We start from the raw sequence: 21911 nt of genomic DNA on the forward strand, positions 1-21911 counted from the left end.
TACATTCTAGGCGCTTCCTGGGCCAGCATACAAACACAATGTATTACACTCATTTATTATACTTTTTTATGTTAAAAAAACGTCAATAGAGTTTCCTGCTGAACTACATCTTTTTCCGCATTTGCTATAGACACATCTCGAATTATTTCTATTACTATACAAACATTCTTCCCTGTCTAAAACAGTTTTGTGTATTTAATGCGGCTTCTTTCTTTGGGCAGAGAACAAAAATAAAATATCGTAAAAATATACGCAAGCAAATGTGTTTTTAAATGTCATATTTAAAAACACATTTGCTTGCGTATGGGTGTGAAATAGGCTTTATGAATAAACCCCGATTTTTCCATTACTGAATTAAACGTTTTCGTTATGAAAGTCCAGTAATTAAATTGCAGCTTATATTATAACAGAGACTTAATATGTGGGACAGAGAAATAAAGCTGCTGTCAGCTTTTAGGTTAATTTCTTATGTTGTTCTAAGAAGTCGATAACTCGTCGTCGTTTTAGTCGAAAACTAAAGAGAAGAACAAACATTAAAATCATCCTTACTTAATTATAAAATAGGTCTTAAGAACTAAACTAATCATTAAATGATGCTAATGAAAATAATGTAAAAGTTTTGAAACTTGTCTAAATTTACTAAATATGTCATACAAATGATATTTTACGTTTGTAATCAGCGTAAATAAGTTAGCTTACATTTGAATTCAGCATTGAAATTATTTTTTCTCTTTTTATTTGATTTCTTGTTGCAAAATATATTTCAGACGATGATTAACTTTCGAACCAAACTTCAAACTTATCAGATACGTCTAAATTTATTCAAGAATGTACATCTCTTCCAAGATTTTCAAATGATTTTTAGAACAAGTTTAAATCACGCATTAATTTTGGTTTTCATACAGATATTTAATAACTAAATTTCGAGTAGTTATAGAAGGAGGATGGTTCAAATTAGGTTTGGATTGGTTTGGTTTAGTTGATTATGGCAAAGCAATCTAGGGCTATATTCCTAAAAGGATGGATGCCTTCTTGGAGGATATTTTAAGGGAAACTGTGGGGAAAACTACGAAAACGCATATGAAGCCAGCCCGTTCGCCTGGAATCGAACGCAGGTTGGACGCTCGGTCGCTCGTGGGATAGAACTTTAAGACAGGACTTAAAATTAATATACAATTTTTGACTTTTTCGCTGCAGCCGGTGATTTCTAGAAATTTATTACAGTTTCTCCAAATGTATCTTTGCACCTTTCTTCATAAATCTCCATTTAACAGTGATCGTAAATGATTATTCTGAGAAAGTCTGGAAGGTTTTTTTTTTCCATGTTATTTCTCCATAAGCATTAATAATCCAGTTCTTCTGAAATACTGTCAGGATTGTAATATCATTGATTTTAAAGAAGAATGATTCTTGCTGATCGCCCTCGAAATTGTTCGAATTTTATGAAATATTACGTCTGTGCTACATTTTTGTCTAATCTCTATCTTCTCTACATATAATAAAAGAAAGGTTCTGTCTCTCTCTGTGTGTGTGTGTGTGTGTCTTTCGTTCGCGCTGCGCGTAAGCTAATAGACCCACACCTACGAAATTTGGTACATAGGTGCATCTAGACAAAAGTCAGTGCACCTCGAAGCGAATTCTTCGAAATTCGAATTAGAATTTTTTTTATTTTATGTTTTGTGACAAAATCGCGTCATTTTGAGACATAAGGGGCTATAGGAAAGCGAGATTTTACTCTACACACTCCATTTTCACATCGTCATGAAACGTAGGCACTTAGGTATTTTACGAACTTAAAATAAATTTCGTGTTTCAATAAATCGATTAAATACGAATTTATTTAACAAAGAGAGCTTAACACCTTTTCAACGGGATTTTTTTTTAAAAGTTTATTTTTAAAATTGTATAGCTTATTTTTCTTTGATTTTTGGACACGTTAAACTTTTATTCTTGCGACTGCTTTTACAAAAAGAATTTTGGAAAAATGATAATATTTTGTATTTAAAAAAAAATTAAGTGAAGCTTCCGAGTACACTTCTCACATCTTTAAAAATGTGATTTTGGCAACAGTTTTCCTGTTTTATTGTTGTTGATAGATTTTTGATGAAATCGCATCGTTTTGAATAGTTTCATTCTTTTAGAAATATGGGTTTGGCAACAATGTTTCATCGTATTTCTTATGTCACTGTTTTTAAGAGATTGGCATATTTCATTGTCATTTTTATATATATGTAATACATTTTTATTGATTAATAATGTTGTTCTGCAGTGTAAAATTCAGCGCGGTGTTTTTTGAGTTGCTTTCATGTTATTTTTTGCTTATTTCACCGTTTGGAAGATATTGAAAAGTTTTGCATGATTTTTTTTCTTCAACGGAAAGTTGGTTAACTTTTTTATTAGAATAATTAATATTTGTATGAAGGGACATAGCTTATTTCATTGTAAATTTTTTCTCTTGAAAATATAAGATAAAATGTCATTAATTATACTTTGCTTTTCAGTTTTTTTGTTTTTTGTATTCTTTTATATTATTTATTGCTCATTTCACTGTTTTTAAGATATTGAAAAGTTTTGAGTGATTTTTTAGGAAACAAAATTCTTAACCTCCTTTATACCATTTGAGTTCTTAAGATTTTGCAAAGGGAAGTTGGTTAATTTATTTATTAGGATAGTTAATATTTGTATTAAGAGATATTGCTTATTTCATTGTAATTTTCTTATACGTAATAGCTTTTTTTTATGAAGTTGTTCTGCAGAGTTCGCTGCTAGTTTTAAATAGGATAAGACCTTTTTTTTTAAAAAAAAAAGTGTTATTTTTGTGAATGTTTACAAAGGTTTCTATTTTTTTCAATAATTCAGTACTTCAAAAACGCTTCATATTCATCTTATATGTTGATGGCTGTCCTAATTCTAGATTATTACTATTTTATTTTATTCTTAAACCTGAAGAAAACCTTTTAACCAATGAAAATGGGTTTCTAAAATGTTGTTATTACGAAGTTTTTTGTTTTACCTTGATAGTAAATAGTTCTGCTTTATTACTACTTTACTTGCAGTGTGTTATTTACTACTGTGCAATGTGTGCATTATGCTACAACTTGTTGCTTCTGTTTAGATTGACTATTACTCACGTTACTTCTGTTTTAATTGACCAACTGAAATGGTAAAATTTTGCCACTTTTGCGTGGTCCATTAGGATGTTATTTAGGCTATAAATCAAAATACTACTTCATTGTTATATTTCATATTACAATGTTCGCATGTGATGTATATGAACTCGTGACGATTTATTATATTATTTTTTATATATACTTTTAATAATTGTGTATTTAATCCTTTAAATTCCTTAAAATTTTATAATTGTTTATATGTACGCTTATTTAACGCTATTAAAGAGCATATGGAATTTCAATACGTTTCTTAATAGACGATTATTTTAAAATTTTTTGCTGTGACCAGATTCAATTCCACGATTTCCGAATTTAACAAACAGGGAAATATTTTTACAATTACTATAGTCTTTAATTCTTTTGTTCTCATGTGCCCATATAAGACATTTATTTATTATATTTAGGTTGGCTAAATTTTATGCAATCGTCGTGTTTCATCTGTGATGTTTTACAGTGTGTACGTCATTTCTTTTAGGACGCATGGAATTTCTAGAAATTACCAACGTAACTCTGGAAGAAAAATTCTTTCAAACAACACTCTCCTTACGTACATTAAGTAAGAAGTTGAAGTTAGTTTCTTGTTGAAGTCATTGTGCTGGAAACCCAGCCCACATCTTATCGACAACACCTAACACACCCTGTCGAGGCTGTCTCCAGATTTTTCTACCGTATCGGATTTCCGCTCCTGTTTTTAATCAAAGTTTGGTAACACTGCCCGCCTTGTAAAAAGCCATCTCCGTCCTTTTGACGTATGTCTGAAATGAATGATTGCTTCATACATGTCGTGCACTTTTTGATGAAGTCCCTATACAGTTATCCGATACGCCTTGCCATACGCCTCCACTGACCCTAATGACTTATAATCTTCGAATAGCTCATGAGTGTGTAGGTGTTCGCTTTTATTTGACTATTCCTGCCTTGTAGTGCCGAATTCCTTGTAATATGAAACGAATTTCTGTATTTTTTAAAAGAGTATCTGGTGATCTTTTAAGGTTCAATAGCTTCTTTCACAGCAAAAAATTTTAATTGTCAGAGTTCGTATTTTCGTGAGGGAAAAAAATGATGACATAAGAGAACGTCAAAGGGTGACTTCAAGTATTAAACGTGTACACAAAGTTCTGCTATAACGTTTTTGTTGTAATGTCACATATGAGATTTTATCTAAAAATTTTGTGGTTGTCTCTTTCTTATTGCATACATATTTCTCAGATCTCAAATTCAGATTTAAAATTTTAAATTTCAATTGAGTTTGAAAAGATAATTTTGTAAAACAAAATGAACTATTTTTTTCAAAAACAAAAGAAGTGATTCATATAATGATGTCCTAGAAAAGTTCACTGAAAGCACCAGCTTTCCTCTTTTAAATTTCATTTTGAACTAGTTCACAGTCTTATCATTTGAAATGGCTATTCCAGAAAATGAATTTAAAGGTTACGAAACATGAATACGAGCCAGGTACCTGAAAAAGGTCATCCACGGGCACCCTGTCCATTCATATAGTGACTAATGGCGGAGAACGTATTAAATAAATAAACAAATCTGAAACTTATCAAATTTTAATGGTCCCCCAAAAGGGTTAGTTAAGGTTTTTTACACTTTTGCTTAGAACGCAGTCTACCAGTCTGCTGTTGTGCTGTTGCACACGCCATTTTTTTACCCCATTGCTAACTTTTTTTTTTTTTTTTTTTTTTTTTGTCTTTTTAGATTTATTATTAAGCATCGTTTTCTTCGCACATGCTACATATATTACTCAACACAAAAATCGCAAAAAGTTTAAAAGCAGCATATTATTTGAATTACCGATGCAGTGTTGCGTTCGCGTACATTTTTTCCCCCACCGGTATTTTCGCAATTTATAATATCAGTGTTCAATTTTCTTACTAAAATGGTTTACAAAACTTTTTTTCTCTTTTTGTTATTAATGTCTTGTGTGTTAACTTTATTAAATAAATATCACGTTCTTGGCGCTTACGCCCATATATATAGTAAACTTGTGATCCTGTTACTGTCTGTTATAAACTCGTGACTTTGTTACATAAGTTAAAAAACCGTTATCCTGCGTATTCAAATTCTTCTTACAGTATTCGTAGTAATATTTGTGATACGTACGAAAAAGCAAATTGGTCTAAAATACTACCAAATCTAGTTTATTAAAAATAATTCATTTTAAAAATAGATGTTACATCGTATTTCGTTCAAAATAATTATTTTCAGGTTGATATGCATTTTTACCAGTGCTTCCTTGTGAAGTCGCTGGAAACATTTCTTAAACATACGTTTTCATAGTTCATTAAGACGGGTGATTACTAGTCTTGGTGCTATTCAGATGCTGGTGAGCTGATGACGCCTGTTGCCGGCATTATGGATTGTTCCAGAATCTGATGAAGCAATGCTTCTCCTATTCCCATCTCCCCCCTCCTTTCGGAAAATCGAAAAATTAAATTTATTTCGCTTTAGATTACTTTTTAATATTTTCTTATAAATTAAACAGCAAAAAGGTATAGAAAATGTTGATAAACTCTGAAACGTAAATAAAAGTAGTTTTTTATATTGATAAACTAAAATGTTTAACAGCTAGATAAAAGATGATCATATTCCCTCCCTGAAAGGACAAAATACTCCCCCAGGAGAAATTGCCCCTTGGTTGAGAATCCCTGCACTAGTTTGCCAGTATTAGGTTTTAGTATATCCGTACCAAAAAATTATTTATTTCGGAACATTTATTTGCTGCATTATTTGATCACTTACTTGTGAAACTTTATATTAGGATATCTGGATTAAAATTACATTGCCTTAAGGGGTATCAGAAACCCCTATAACGACAATGTTAAATTGGCCATTTTCGATGTACCTTTCTCAAAATCTGCTGTAGATACAAGCTTGAAATTTTTTCTGTAATTAAAGTATACCTATCTGATTATACCGAAATGAGCTTTTGAAACATTTTGAATTTTAGAGTAAATTACAGAATATTTTGTTAGGCATAGTAATATTTAGCACTTTTCTCACACAAAAAAATTAAAATATTTTTTCTAAGTTTTTTACAAAAAGCTCATTTCAGTGAATACTATGGAACCTAATAAATAAGCCATAAAGAGTTTAGATACCTGTGAGCAGTAGTTCCTGAGAAAAGGTACATCGAGTATAAAAAAATCAGGTTTGGAGAAAAACGCGTTTTTATGTAAAAATCCTCATTGATCAAAGCAGTAGATGACAAATTAAAACTAGATTTTTTTACAGTTCTAATTTTCATAGAGATTAAAGAATGGTATTCTTAGAAAGATAAAAGGGTAGAGAATTTGAAAATGCAAAAATCCGAAATCTTAATTTTTTAAGATTTTGGGGTTCCAACACCCCTTAAAGTGTGGTGAACTTTTATATCTCTTAGAAGGCACAGGACATATGGAATATATGAAGCGTATGTAAAGTTATCCCTAACAGAAGGAGTGGAAAGAAGTAAGGAGAAGGAGAGATAACAGTCTTTTAAACTTACGCACGAAAAACGAAAGTCTATAAATGCTGTCATGATGAAGAAATATTCTCAAGAATAACTGGACTAGCATTAAATTATTATTTAAAGAGTTGTATTAGAACAGATGTAACATTTAGTATTTTTGAAGCTAAAAATGTTTGTAATGTTTGTTGCAATGTTGTTGCGTGCGTACGGCTTCGTAATGGATTGGATGCACAAGTCGATAAAAATTTATTCTTATCCCAAGAAATAAAACAAAATGCTGAAATTTCCTCAGAGGTATTCGCTTAATATCACAATATCTCACAGAAGTAATATTTTAAACTATTAAAGCGTGGAACTCAATTCAAAGCAGAGAAAGATAATCCGATCTCACCGCGAATTCGCTACAATCAACAACAGGAACTAAGTAGAAAACTGAATTGATATGTTTTCCTCCGGCTTTTATGAGCTTTTTAATCATGCACGAGAACATTCTGGTATTTTCTCGATTTTGCTGGAAAACAAAAGAATACAATTATCTATTTATAAAATGTTAAATGCCGCGTGCTCCTGTGTTTTTACTTTTTGGGCGTTGCTTTTTCTTAAAACTCGTCGAGCGCAGCATTGCACGGGAAAATGAAACAGCTTAACTGCAACTCTACTAAAAACAGCAAACTAAATAAAAAAAACCGTAACAATATATTCATTCAGTACATTTAATAACAAACTGGTCCAAATTCTAAAAATTAGAAACATTAAATTATTTTATTTCATATCTTAACGAAAATATGTCCTGCTGCTGCTTAAACTGGATCATGCTGTTGAATATTTATCTAGAGCTCTACATGAAATTAACTAATAACATCCATTTCAGTGTTTAAAGATGGACTGAAAAGTCATCCGTTTGCCGAATTGTACCTCCAAATTTCCTCATTCCATCAACCGAGAATAATTGTCTCTCACAAGCGAAGTAACCTTAAGCACGATTTATCTCCTCTTCTTGTCAGCCGACAGCTGATCATCTAACCTACTTTTCTTTTTCACAGAGGAGGGTGTCACTAAAATGGATGGACAACAGACGACCGTCAAGACGGACATGCAGAGTGACGAGAACTCAGGAGAAGAAGGGGATGCCAGTAGCACAAACCTGGACGGCGATCAGAAGGTCATTGGATTTCTCTCAGAATGGGTTTCTGCCTACAACTTTATCAAAGGTGAGGTACTCTCAATGTATCTGGAAGGAGTGTACAATTAATGACTCTCTTCATTTATTCCAGGCTGTAAGAATAAAATTCTTGTACTTTTCCAATTGAGTGAACATGTTACAGACTTTTAACGATTTGTCATCAATTGTGAACAAAAGGAAATGATTAGAAATATCTAAATCTTTAAAAAATTAGCTAAAAGGGAGTTGAAAATAAAAAAGACAAAACTTTCAGAATCGTGCTAGAGAAAGTGTCAAGTCACTTAATGTATACAGACATCTTTCAGTTGGATTTCTTCTCTTTATTTGTTTAAATTTTCAGCTTTATGGCAATCGCATTATTCCTCTTTTTTTTGGCAAATCCCGCATTACCCAGCACTAGATATTAGTAAATTAGATAAGCATTAAAATACTTGTTGTTATATCCAAAGTAGTCCTTGGCAGAAATGTATAGCTGTCAGAATTGAACGTTTCATCTGTGTCTCGTTTCTCAGTTTAATTTAATGCATTTACGGAACTAAGAATGAATTAAATTTCTGCTCCAGAAATTGGCAGTATTATTACAGACTGAAAAATGTTTTTGAAATGGTATTCTCGTGTATCATCTGAGAACAAATCAGTGCTGCCTGTAATTTTCCAATTTCTAAAGTGGATAGTATTTTACTCGCATTTAATAGTGGTAACGCATTTTCTGCTTGCTATGTTACTTAAGTGTGGGAATAATTCAGTTATTTTTATGCTATTAGTAATATTAAAAAAAAAGATTAAACTCAAAATATTCACGTTTTCGGGCAATTCTGATTGAGCTGTTTGAATATATCGAGCAGAATTTTGTTGTCCGAGTTTCTATGAAAGCTTTCATCCTTCATCTCATCAAACATTTCCGTACTTACTGAACTTGAACAATAAAATGTAAAAGGAAAAACAAAAATAGATTCGTCTTTAAACATATATCATAAAAATCGAGAAATTTTTTCACGGCTTTTGATATTTTCAGGTAAGGACCGTTTTTATATTTTGGCAACTAAAAATTCTGAAGTTTTTTTGGACGAGTTTATACACTATGGATCACTAACAGTTTCAAAAATGTTATAATCATCTGATTAATATTAATTGAGGAATATGCGCTCTCGGTTGTCCAGGAATAACTTTATTAATGCCAATCGTAACTCATTGCGTTTGTTATAGCTTCTTTCATGTAATCTTCAGAGAAATGTGTTAATATGTGTAATGTACAACCAATTCTCGAAGATGAGATAGACCTTTTTTTATTTACCAATAAAGATCTTATTTAAAAATTTAAACCCCACACCTTTTGAATTTAAAACTAACATAGATTCATATTAGACTAAATTTATTTTCTAACTGAAAAAAACTTTAAAAATACTTTTTAAATTTTCTTTTCTATACGTTTAAGCATTTTAACTGTCTTAATTTGAACAAATTTTCTTTTTATTTTGCAATTTTTACAATTTTTGAAATGTAACCAATTTTTAAAATCATCTAGAAAGACATAATTCAGAAACTTGGCTGTGTTGAAAATTCTTTGACTGCTCCTTGAAAAAGGCCAAAGAATTTTCAGCAGATTTTTTTACAGTTTTTATATCCTTTATATTTTATAAAAAGTTTTGACCTGTTTTTGCATTTTGGAAATGGTTATATTTTTGTTTTGTGCATTTCCTTTTCTAGAGGTACCATCTTCTGAATTTAATTTTGATTTAAATATTTATCTTGATTAATTAATTAATTTCGCAGCATCCTACGCAACTTTAATAATTTATATTCTTTTAATTAAAAATTTCCCAACTCTTGTATATGATATATATTTATGTATATGTATGTAAATATAGAGAGAGAGTCAAAGTGGAAAACTATTTAATTGAAATTTTTAATGTCACTTAAAATGCTGCTATATAAATGTGAAAAGAATATAATAAAGGAATTTATACTATTAAAATCTGTTCGCTCTGTATTAAAATCTCTGTGTTTGTTTGCGGCATTATCTCCTCCGGATGACGGAGGGTTGAGCTTCGAGAGACGTACTCCCGGATTCCAAAAATTCGTAGGAAGCCATTTTGACCATTTTCATCTTTGTACGTCTTTAATTAGCGGAGATCTTAATTAAAAACCCTAAAAACGCTAATTTTCGGACTCATTTTTCAGAGTGCCAAACCTTGCACGCTAGAGATAAAAATCTGCTTTATTTCGAGAAGTTTTGCCACTACGCGCTTTCAAATCGTAGAATTTGTTAATAAAAAATCTTACAAAATATCAAATAAAAATAACATTGCCAAACATTAAACATATTGTTACGATTTTGGTATTTAAAAAGCTAATGTTAGTTCAGTTATAAATTAAATGGTTTTATTTCTCGCGCAGTGCAGCGCGTGACGAATATTAAAAGAAAGCTAAGCCGGAAAATTGAAAATACAAGAGCGCGTGCATTAAATAAATAAATATCTCTTTTTGATTTCGAGAAAGTACTGGAAAATTCTAGCGCGTGATTTTAAAATCTTATAAAAGGAGGAAAACATCTCAGTTTGTAGGAGTTGCTTAGTTTGTTGTTGTTTAGAAAACTGCTCTTGTTGATTGTAGCGAATTCGCGGATTAGCGTTCTTTAGCTGTTTTGAATTACGTTCTATTGGATATTTGAGTAGTTAAAAGATAACTACTGTGAGATATTGTAATACTGCATGATAATTTGAGAAAATTTAAGCATTTTTGTTGTGATAATAATAAATTATTGTTCATTTTTCATCGGACTTGTGCATTCATTTCATAACGAACCCGTACGCACGCAACAATATTATAATACAAGGCCTATTCTGACTGTGAAGAAAGCACGCGATTGGCATGTGACGTCACGGTATGTCGAACATGGACCTTATAAGAGATAGACTAACCCAGTGGGCGGGCGCGCGTCACCGACATGTTGTCAAGAAAGAGTAGGGACGATATGGTTTACTTTAACACTGAAACCTATGGCGTTTGTATCACATAACCCTTTTTAATTATTAAATGCGATACTTTGTATAGTGATGAGATTATGAAAGCCACAGTTTTTTCCAAATAGGATTTAATATATCTCATTAAAGCACATTTTACTGCATTTCGCGCAATGTTTTCACGCGTAATTCTTGTACAAACATCTTTACTTTGGTAAAACGGTAAAAACTCTAAGCACAAAATTTATTAACTTAATTTTGCCTAAAAATAAAGTAAAATTAAATAAGATTGATAGTACGTGATGCTTTGAAATAAATAAGGTAAAATTATACAAGATCTGATAATTTTTTTAAAAAAATTAATGAACATTTTCAGGCAGTGATTCTCCAAACTATGGAATATCAGAGTTAGATATTGCTTACACATTCAGGCTGTCTAAACTTGGTTTTTAATTATTTTTTTAATTAATTTTCATTGCTTTTAGGATATTTTTACATACAGTGTTAAATTAAGAGTAGGTATTCTTTCATTCAGATAGAAAAGTCGGTCAAAAAGTAATTTCGTGATTTTGTTGCTTTGTTTACATTCTGAGTTCACTCTATTTGTGTGTAAATCTAAAGTCTTCTTCAATTAATTTGGGTAGACGTTCATGTTCTGGTCATTTAGCATTAAACTAAGAATGAAAATAGGTGGAAATACTAAGTGGTTTGTTTACATTGGGACATGTTCGTGTAGAAGGTATAAAACAGGTTTTTACGAAACGATCATATTTATTTGATTATATGATCATTAAATTATTAACATTAAAGTGTATTCGTTATTTTAATAATTCATAAATTTCGGAGCACAAAATTTTCTGAGCTTAATGAAGGGAAAGAAAAGAGATAAAAATAAAATATAGAAGCACACAGATTTTATATTACGACCAAAAAGAACCTTTTTTTTTAAAGTTTTGCGTGTTACCTATATTTATTGAATATCATGTTCTTCGCCCGTAAACCACATACATTTGAAAACAGCATATTTTTAGAATTTCCGCACTGGAGATAAAACTGTTATTTTCCGTACAGTGTTCGCTCTGAACTCGTTGAGTTTTTTAATCAAAAATTCATTAAAGTTTTACAAAATATGAAATAGATTAAAACAAATTCGAAATTCGGCCGTCCAGATGCTCATGTTCGGGTGGAGGATTACATTATTCAAAATTTGATGGCTCTAGATACTGTCGTTTTTGTCATAGTGCGAGAAACATACATGTATTCATGCAGATTCTTCATTATTTAATTTCTTTACATATAATACAGGGCGATAATATTTGGTAACAACAATTTGCAAGAAGACACGCACATTTATTGTAAAACAGCGCAAAATGCCGCTTCGAAACTAACAGCCTTTCTAGTTTACCGCCCCTTTGGGCTAATAAATTAAATTAACAGTAAACAAAAAAAATCTTATGCTGAACTAAAAATAAATTAAAAAAAATAATCACTATAAAATACAAGCAAAATTAATTATTACAGTTAAATACAATTTTAATAGTACAATTAAATGTATAAAAATTTTTAAGGAGTCAAAAGTGTTTATTGCTCTCCGTATTAAGTTAAGTATTGCCATCCTTATGCTAGACGTGGCCAAAGCATTTGACCGCGTGTGGCATACAGGACTTCTTTACAAATTGATTCAACTTAGCCTGCCCAGAGATTTAATTCTGATCCTAAAGTCCTTTCTTGAAAAACGCACTTTCTCAGTGAAGCAGGGCGACTACTGCTCCTCCCCGTGTTCTATCCAAGGTGGTGTAGCTCAGAGCTCTATCGTAGGCCCAATTTTGTACTTGATATATATGTTAATGATTTTCCAAATTTCTCACAGGATCATAACTTTATGCTTGCATGTTACGTTGATGATATGGCGCTCATTGAAAGATCCCGGAGACCTAACCACACCCTCCAGAAACTGCAAATTAAATCCCAGACATCGAAAAGTGGTGTGCTACATGGAAAACCAGCATTAATCCTACTAAATCGCAGATTCTGCTCATTAGAAAATACAAGCTTAAAGACCCCATCACCGGCTCAGTAAACCTTTTCGGAGAGCAAGTACCGATCGTCAACTCAGCAAAGTATCTCGGCGTAACATTCAATAGGTCATTTACCTGGAGCACTCATATCAGAATCACCCGAAGCAAAGCATACGGACTTATACGAAACCTTTACTTTCTTCTCTCGGACTACTCAGGCCTAGATCTGGCAAGAAAGAAAAGAATCTATACAGCGATTATAAGACCTATCATTACATATGCTTCACTCGTGTGGGCAAACGCTACCAAGAACGATGTCAAGAAACTCCAAGTCTTACAAAATAAATTTCTAAGGATAATAACCGGAGCACCTTACTTTCTCAGAAATAAGAACCTCCACAACGACCTGAAAATAGAATACATTCAAGATCATCTCAATAAATTAAATGAAAGCTTTTACAAAAAAGCCGAGGAAACCTTAACTGCAGACTTCGCGGATTTACTGAATTATGAGAAAATAGAAGATGACTATTTTAGAAGGCCGTACGTGGCCCACTTATTGAATATTCATAATCAGCTACCTTAATAATAATAATAAAAAAGAAAACCCTGATCGGCAGATGGCACCACACCTGCGGTTTACTTCATGATTTCTCTACACATTGAATTCTTACTGAGACAAAGTGTCTCAAATTTTTCGCATACACGTTCGCGTTTCGAGCGCTTCACTAAGGAATATTTATCACAAGGCCCATTGTAGACAAAATTGATAGAACAGGAAAGTCACTATGATGTATTATGAAATATAACTTAAATAAAATTCCTTTATAGAAATTATGCTACGTATAATACTCATCTATAATTTTAAAAAAGCAGACAATTAAAAAATTTAAACAAAAATTTCGAAAATTCGTTTTTAAATATTTTAGTATTTTTTACTTATTTACACCAATAAAAAGCATAAAAATTGAAGAGAAAATTGCTTGTTTGAAATTTTCTATTAGTTCAGATTTAATATAATTTTTTCTAAAAGAAGTAGTTACAAATTTCCTTACAGCATAGGAAAAGCTAAAAAAAATATCCAGCCCTGAAAGCATGCAATAGCTTTATAATTATTTGGAACGTTAATTATGCTTGATAAATATGCTAAATTTTTAAAAATCAATCTCAATGTCCAAAATAAAAATATGGAGAAATTTTAATTTGTGAAATGAGGCGCTATAACCAGCTTTTTTTTGACAATTATACACGCTGCAATAGGCAACCAATGTTGCCTATTGCAGGTTTTAGGTAATGGCTTAAAAAAGAAGATATGTAAAATTTGTGTACCTAACATATTTAAATCTTTAGTAAACATTTCTTTTTCTAAACTTCTTTTGAACTTCACCGTCATTTATACATGTATATATATATACACACACAAAACGCTTTTAGGAATTTTGCACTCCCAGTAGGTTATATCTATACCGTGGAATTTAATGCCGCGCCGTCTTCCGACATAAATATTTGTATTTTCCTCACTGAAATTCAGAATCCCTATTTCCCAGTCATCTGTGCGCTTTTATGTCCCCCGCTTTTATGCGCAAGAACTTCACAGAACCTCTTCTTGGTATGCAAATACATTTACGGAGGAAGGATTTTCCGAGCTGTGCACAGAAGGCCTTTTCATTTCTGACGAAACGTTTCTGAACCCAGAGTTTAAATGCAATGCAAGGGCAAGCCGATCACAGCCGGTATTGACGGCGTAGGAATTGCGTGTATCGGTTTTCCTCTATAAATTGATATACTGGAGATCAAGAATGAATGTCTTTCAGGTGTGGGTTAAAGGAAGAATGATTACAGGGACGGAATGGAACATTTGTTAAGCGTCAGTGGTATCGAGGTTGTAAATTTTCTACCTCTTTAATCTTTGTGCACTCATATATTTAGCTTACTATTTCAAAACTCGATGTGCAATGGAAGTATTAAAGTGAAGATAATTCATTTAGGAAATGGAAGTTTCAAATGTGATATTTTCTGTTTGTTCTTTATGGTACATATATTTCGTTTAACCTTTCTCTAACTGCTTTCACTTAACTAGCTATAAGCCTATCTTCACTCGCGATCTGATACTGAGTCACATTCTGAACTATTTCACACACACGTACTTTGCACGGGGAATTAATATTACATGACAAACGCGAATGTACAAAAAACTCATGGACAGGTAAATAAGTCAAATTAACTTTAGTTCATTATTCTTCTGTATAAATCTTCCTTCGACGTTATTCTGGTTTGTCCGGGATGTTAAAATTGAACTTTCTTTTCGGATAAATCTGTTTCCTCGAAAGCAGTGTAGTAGTATTAATTCAACTTAGTGCTACATTTTTTTTTAAATGACATACAGCTTATGGTGTCTACCGAAACCATCGGGGCAAAAACATAGCAGAAGAAATAACGGAAGGAGAGCATAAATATCATCTCACAAAATATCGTGAGAGAAAAGAAAGCAAGGAGAAAGCATATTAGTTCTAAAACATTGTGGTAGAAAAAAGCGATGTATAAACTTCTTACTTTTAAAAACGTTATCGTACAAAACATCATGGTTAAAAATAAAGAGCATGATGATAACGTACAGCAGTCAATAGTTGCTAACTATAGCAGCTAATAGTTGCTAGCTAATAGTTGCTATTATCATTGCTAACTATTAAAAGTAACTATTTAATTAAAGTCTTTTTTAAATACGTATTAGTAGATTTTTCTTTAAAAAATGTGGCATAAAAAAGATTAGAAAGAGGAAGATATTTAAGTTTAAGTTTGTATTAACTGCTATATGTAGCATTAATTTTTACCAATTTCAGATTTTTAATGCCTTAGGTTTTCTTCCTCTTTTTCAATAAAAAAAATTATTAGTTAAAATTTTAAGTATAGAACATAAAAATGTTACTAATATCTTCGTGTGCCCGTAAGTTACTACGTGAAAATTTACTTAAAATTTCGAATTTAGAAAGTTCCATGTCGTGATGTTTTATACCACGGTGTTTTCTTCTTGCTTTCTTCCCCCCCCATGATGTTTTCTACGACAACATTTTTCCCATGCTTTTTTTTTTTCCTCCATGAGGTTTTCGTTTAGGATGTTTTGACCTGGAGCCCTAGGAGGTTCGATTCCCACGAACAGACTGGCTGAAAAGGCGTTTTCGTGGTTTTCCAATGTGTAACGTGTATATGAGCCAGTTTCTCTTAGAAAGTCTTCCCCAAAGTCATCCGTCCCCTTAGTCTGATAGCCCTCGAGGTTTTGCCGTTATTACGAAAACCAAGCAAACCAAACCTGGAGCCTCAGCTTGTATAATGTGCGATACATTTGCATACTTAAACTGAAATAATAGAGCTTCTTTGAGCATAGCTTTTTCGAAACAGTCAAAAATCCATATCTGGATAGGTTACACAAATGGTAATGTAAAATTCTACTTATTAATGGGTAAAATATTTTTTTCAGTAAGATATATGCTGCGCATATTTCAATGTGTAAAAAAATATGCCACAAAAAGTGGACATTGAAAAAATCTGATATCGAACATCCAGTATTTTGATAAAAAAACAGCTCCATTGTCGTTTTGATTCCATATGTGCCCACTCCTTTGTCGAACTATCCCAGACAGTTGATCACAATAACATTAATCACTATAATAATCGTGATGATCGTAATAATCTGTTTTTATTTCTATTAGTTATTTGTGCAATATATTAAGTTCATAGCTGATGAGTTTGATAAAATTGATGCCAGAACTTCTTTTCAAAAACTGTTAAATACAAAATTAAATCAAGAGTAAAATATACATAGAAAATTTTTATTGTGAACGTGGGCAATAATAAGACAGTGCACCTGATAAATTGCATCGTTTTAGTGGGAATTTTGTACCAAAGAAACTAGAGCTTTTTAAACCAGCTTAACTGAAACGCGGAAAATAAAACCAGGATCCAGGTCTTTCGATGTCAGTATTTATTGGACCAAGAAATTGGATCGTGCAAAGTGACTTTTAGTCACGGCTGTTGAACTTGCTAAATGTAATATATAAAGTAAAAGTATCAAGTTTTATATCTTATTGCCTCTGTATATTTAGTTTTTTTTAATAAAAGGATGGTTAACTTTTAGTAATATATATGCCGATTTTGAGTCGATTAAATATTTTAAATATCTTTGGACCTGTTTTCATGATTTTCATGTAAATAAATTGTACACTTCTGTAATCATACTTCAATAAATGACAATTTACAAATATTAAAATTAAAATTATGTTTCCGCTTCGTAAATTTTGAAAACATATTATGTTTTAATAAAATTTTGTAAGTTTTATTTTTTCAATTTCCTTTTCTCGTCATTTTTAGTCACAATTAACAAATACATAAAAGTAAAACAAATAAACAAAAATACAATGTATTATAGTAACTGTATTGGAAAAAAAAAATATTGAAAGTTGATTACCGTTGATGTGTGCGCAGTTACTTAAAAAAAATAATCTAAAGCAAATGGCTTTTGTTGATTTTTAGAGGCATATATTAAAGGAATTCTAGTTCATAAATAACTGCAATTAATATATGTGAAATCATACAAATGCACAAAGTCAAGCTTTATGAAAAGGAAGGTTTTTTTTTTTTTATATAATTTTAGAAAGTGTTTTTTAATGCTATAATACATTCAATCTTATATTTTGTTTTTTGTTTTTCTTTTTAGCTCTGATTTAAGTAATTTATCATCATGCTTTGCGTTTTAAATAAAGAAAAAACTGCAAACTTTAATGCTTTCAACTGTGGATCTTATATATGTTGTTTAAAAAAGATATAGCATGAAGATATTCTTCCAAGTGGTGCCTTTGTTTGATACTTTCGAATGGAAACTGAACCGCGTTCAGTTTAAACATGAGAGCATAGGAAAACCAGAGAAATTACATGCAGCGGTAACACGTTCAAATCGAACTAAAATATGTAAGGTAATTTCATAATTCGAATATTAGTGAGTCACAAATTCACTACATTATTATTGTTTTGTAAAATTAGTCTCTTTGAAATTGATTTAAACTATTGATTTTGTGGAAAATTTAACTTCGAGAGTTTAGTCTTTGACTGATAATACTTTTTTAGAATATTCACTGTCGGCTTAGCAAACATGAGTGGTTCGCTGTGACGGTTACCGCGTGTGATCGCTAATCCAGAATAATGCAGTGTCGATTTCCGATTCTGTAGGAGTTCCGAATAGTTCTTTAGAAGAGTGAACACATAGTCACAGTTCATAATAAAATGTGCAGCACGGGCAGCATAGTATGATAAACAACGAAAACACGTAAAGAGTCCGAGCGAGAATAACACCCGGAGCTGTCAGCCGTTGAAGTAAAAGAGTAAGTGCGTAAAAACATAGCCGTGATTAAATAGCAATTGATGACAGAATAGCAATTATTGACACGTAAAAGAAATACCTTATTTGCCAAGAAACAGTTTCTGAATGAACTTGTGAGTGTACAATAATAATGTTGCGTGCGTACGGATTCGTTACTAAATGAATGCACAAGTCCGATGAAAAATGAACAAAAATTTATTATTATCACAACAAAAATGCTTAAATTTTCTCAAATTAGCATGCAGTATTACAATATCTCACAGTAGTTATCTTTTAACTACTCAAATGTCCAATAGAACGTTAATTCAAAACAGCTAAAGAACGCTAATCCGCGAATTCGCTACAATCAACAAGAGCAGTTTTCTAAACAACAACAAACTAAGCAACTCCTACAAACTGAGATGTTTTCCTCCTTTTATAAGATTTTAAAATCACGCGCTAGAATTTTCCAGCACTTTCTCGAAATCAAAAAGAGATATTTATTTATTTAACGCACGCGCTCTTGTATGTTCAATTTTCCGGCTTAGCTTTCTCTTAATATTCGTCACGCGCTGCACTGCGCGAGAAATAAAAGCATTTAATTTATAATTGAACTAGCATTAGCTTTTTAAATACCAAATTCGTAACAATAATATATAATAATTAAAATACATAACAATTAAGATGCATAGCAAAAGGACAAATGATCATGGATAGTAATGTATACATATCTGTTACAATGAGATAAAACAGTGCAATATTAACTCAGGTGGCGAAGAACCCTAAGCGATCTTTTGCGATTATCTAAGTTTTCGTCATCATAATTTAATGGATTCGTAAGTATGGATTAGCACGGTGTGAAGTGTGCGAAGCCTGCAAAAAACAGGTAGGATACGTTTTCTATTTTAAAGTGTAATTATGGAAGATCCTGTCGCTAAGCTTAAATCGAAACGCAAAGTGTTAAGGACCGCAGTGTCCAAGGTACTAAAGAAAATTGAGACAGAATTAAGCAAAAATGACGTTAGTATAAATGTAATAGAAGAAACTTTAGACATATTAAACGAAAAGGCAAAAACTCAGTGATTTAAACACTGAAATAGAACAGGATTTGAAGGTCCCAGAGGATGAATTTGAACTTGAAGTTTCATCCGCTCTAGAATATGAAGAAAAAAATGCAACTGTGGCAATTTAGAGCAAGAAAAAAATTGAGGGAATTACACAAACTCGAAAATTCGGATAAGGAAAGTATGAACATTCCTAATGAAACCGCTATAGATTCCAAACTTGAAAATAATAAAATTATTCGCCTTCCAAAATTGATTATCGCTAAATTTTTTGGTGATTCTAGCAATTGGCAGGAATTTTGGAGTCAATTCGAGGCAGCTATCCATAACAATGACTCATTATCGAAAGTAAATAAATTCAGTTACTTAAAGTCATTACTAGGTGGGGTAGCTTATAATGCCATTTCCGGACTCTTGCTTACAAATGAGAACTACGATTCAGCTATAGAATTGTTAACTAGCAGGTTTGAGAGAAAAGATTTGGTAATAAATGCTCACATGAATAAACTGTTAAATCTTTTCCCTGTTATAAATGTAAGGGATATAGAAAATCTTATGAATTTATATGATCAGTGTGAAACTCAAATTAGATGCTTAAAGTCAATGAACGTCGTATCAGAAACTTACGGTAGTTTACTTTCCCAATATTGTTAAAATTAATTCCATCAGAGATAACATTAGAATACAGTCGCAGTAGAAACAGTGACCAAACATGGAACGTTAACGAATTAATGGAATTTATTCGTAAAGAAATAGAAAGCCGCGAAAGAGCTACACAGTTAAATGAGAGTAGAGAACCAAAAATAAAACACCGAGCGGGAATGATTCATAATTGGAGGCATAAATCAAACGATCGTCTCCACTTCACTCACGATAATGTAAACAACAAGCGCAGTAAACAGTTTGAAAGAAGTTCGCCTAAAACGTACAGTGTCTCAAAAAAGTGATGGGACACTTGTGCTTTACAAAAGGAAACTGCAATAAAATAAATTTAAAAAACATGTAAAATTTTTTGTGGGTGTGTTTCATACTTAAATTTAGTAACAATTGTTACATAACATACATTTTCTCAAAATATTAAAATATTAATTTAATAAAAATAAAATTGTTTAGAACGGTGCAGAAAATGGCTCACTTAAGTGATGGGACACTTACTTTTCCATCAAATATTTATCCAAAAATTTTACATTTTAAAAGGTTTTAACATTTTGTTGGATTTCCTTTTACTTTTAAAACATGATTTAATCTTCTTGGGATGGATTCGACTAATTTTTTTGTGATTTCTGGAGTGATTTTACCCCATTCTTCTTGAAGCACCGATTTTAATTGTTGTTTTGAAGAAATGGTGTGTTTGCGAATTCTTGATTCCAATTCTTGCCAAATATTCTCTATGGGATTTAATTGTGGAGATTGTGGAGGTGTTTTTATTATTTCAGGACAGTTATACAGCAGCCAGAGTCTAACGTTCAAAGCACTGTGCTTGGGGTCATTGTCCTGGTAGAATTTAAAATCGTTATGAAGGTTCAATTTTCGTGCTGAAGATTTCAAATTTTGATTTAAAATGACAATATACTTGTACTGATCCATTATACTGTCAATAAAAACAAGATTACCAACTCCAGCGGACGACATACACCCCCATACCATAACTCCTCCTCCACCATGTTTTACTGTTGGCACCAAGTTCTGTTTGCGAAATTCTTCTCTGGGTTTTCTCCACACCAAGATTCTACCGTCAGAATCAAATATATTAAATTTAATCTCATCAGCAAATATAACTTCATTCCAGTAATCAGAATTCTTATTTATGTTGGATTTTGCGAAAGCCTGTCTGAGTTTTCTATTCTTTTCACTTACGAAGAATTTTTTCCTGGCTGCTCTACCGTGATATCCAGTAGATCGAATTACTCTTCTAATAGTCTCAGAATTAACAACTACTCCATATAATGCTTTTAAATCAGCTGCAGTTTTAGGAGCACTCATTCTTGGATTTTTTTAAATATTTCGAACGATAATTCGCTTTATTCCATTGGATAGCTTTGATGGTCGGCCAAGTCTTCTTTTATCCTGAATCATATGATTCTTTTTATATCGTTTAATGATATTGAAAACTGTTGAATGACTGAAGTTAACTGTTTCAGTTGTTTCTCTAATAGATTTTACACGTTCAATATGCAAATTAATAACTAATTTTCGAATTCCAGGCAAAGTTTCTTTTCGTTTAGCATTCATGGCTGCACAGAGCTAAAAAACACAAAAATTCCAAAACAAACTGGAGAGAAATACTGCAGACGATTTTATAAATTATTGGCAATTGCTTTTGAGTAAAAATAAATTCCCCAAAAGATATTTTTATTGCTTACTTCAGACGATTTTTGTTGCATAGTACGTAGTGTCCCATCACTTAAGTGAGCCATTTTTTGCTCCGTTCTAAACAATTTTATTTTTATTAAATTAATATTTTAATATTTTGAGAAAATGTATGTTATGTAATAATTGTTACTAAATTTAAGTATGAAACACGCCCACCAAAAAGTTTACATGTTTTTTAAATTTATTTTATTGCAGTTTCCTTTTGTAAAGCACAAGTGTCCCATCACTTTTTTGAGACACTGTATGAATATGTTGCTCCAGTCGCTAGCAGTAAATGCATATATTGTGACGAACTACACGATTCGGAACGCTGCGAAATTAGAACCATGGAGG

At 31.7% G+C, this 21911-nt stretch overlaps 1 protein-coding gene across 2 annotated transcripts in view; it reads left to right on the forward strand.

The window, feature by feature from the left end:
- LOC118188548 (protein eva-1-like) overlaps positions 1-21911 on the forward strand; it is a 596222-nt gene that overhangs the window by 554792 nt on the left and 19519 nt on the right. For both annotated transcript variants that reach the window (XM_085823764.1, XM_085823765.1), the window contains exon 7: positions 7671-7838. In XM_085823764.1, the coding sequence (XP_085679890.1) occupies positions 7671-7838 (168 nt within the window). The remainder of the gene's footprint in view (positions 1-7670; positions 7839-21911) is intronic.

Source organism: Stegodyphus dumicola, chromosome 9, assembly GCF_044657685.1.
Source record: "Stegodyphus dumicola isolate Sdum_Otavi_A_Nest chromosome 9, ASM4465768v1".
Lineage (NCBI taxonomy): Eukaryota > Metazoa > Arthropoda > Arachnida > Araneae > Eresidae > Stegodyphus > Stegodyphus dumicola.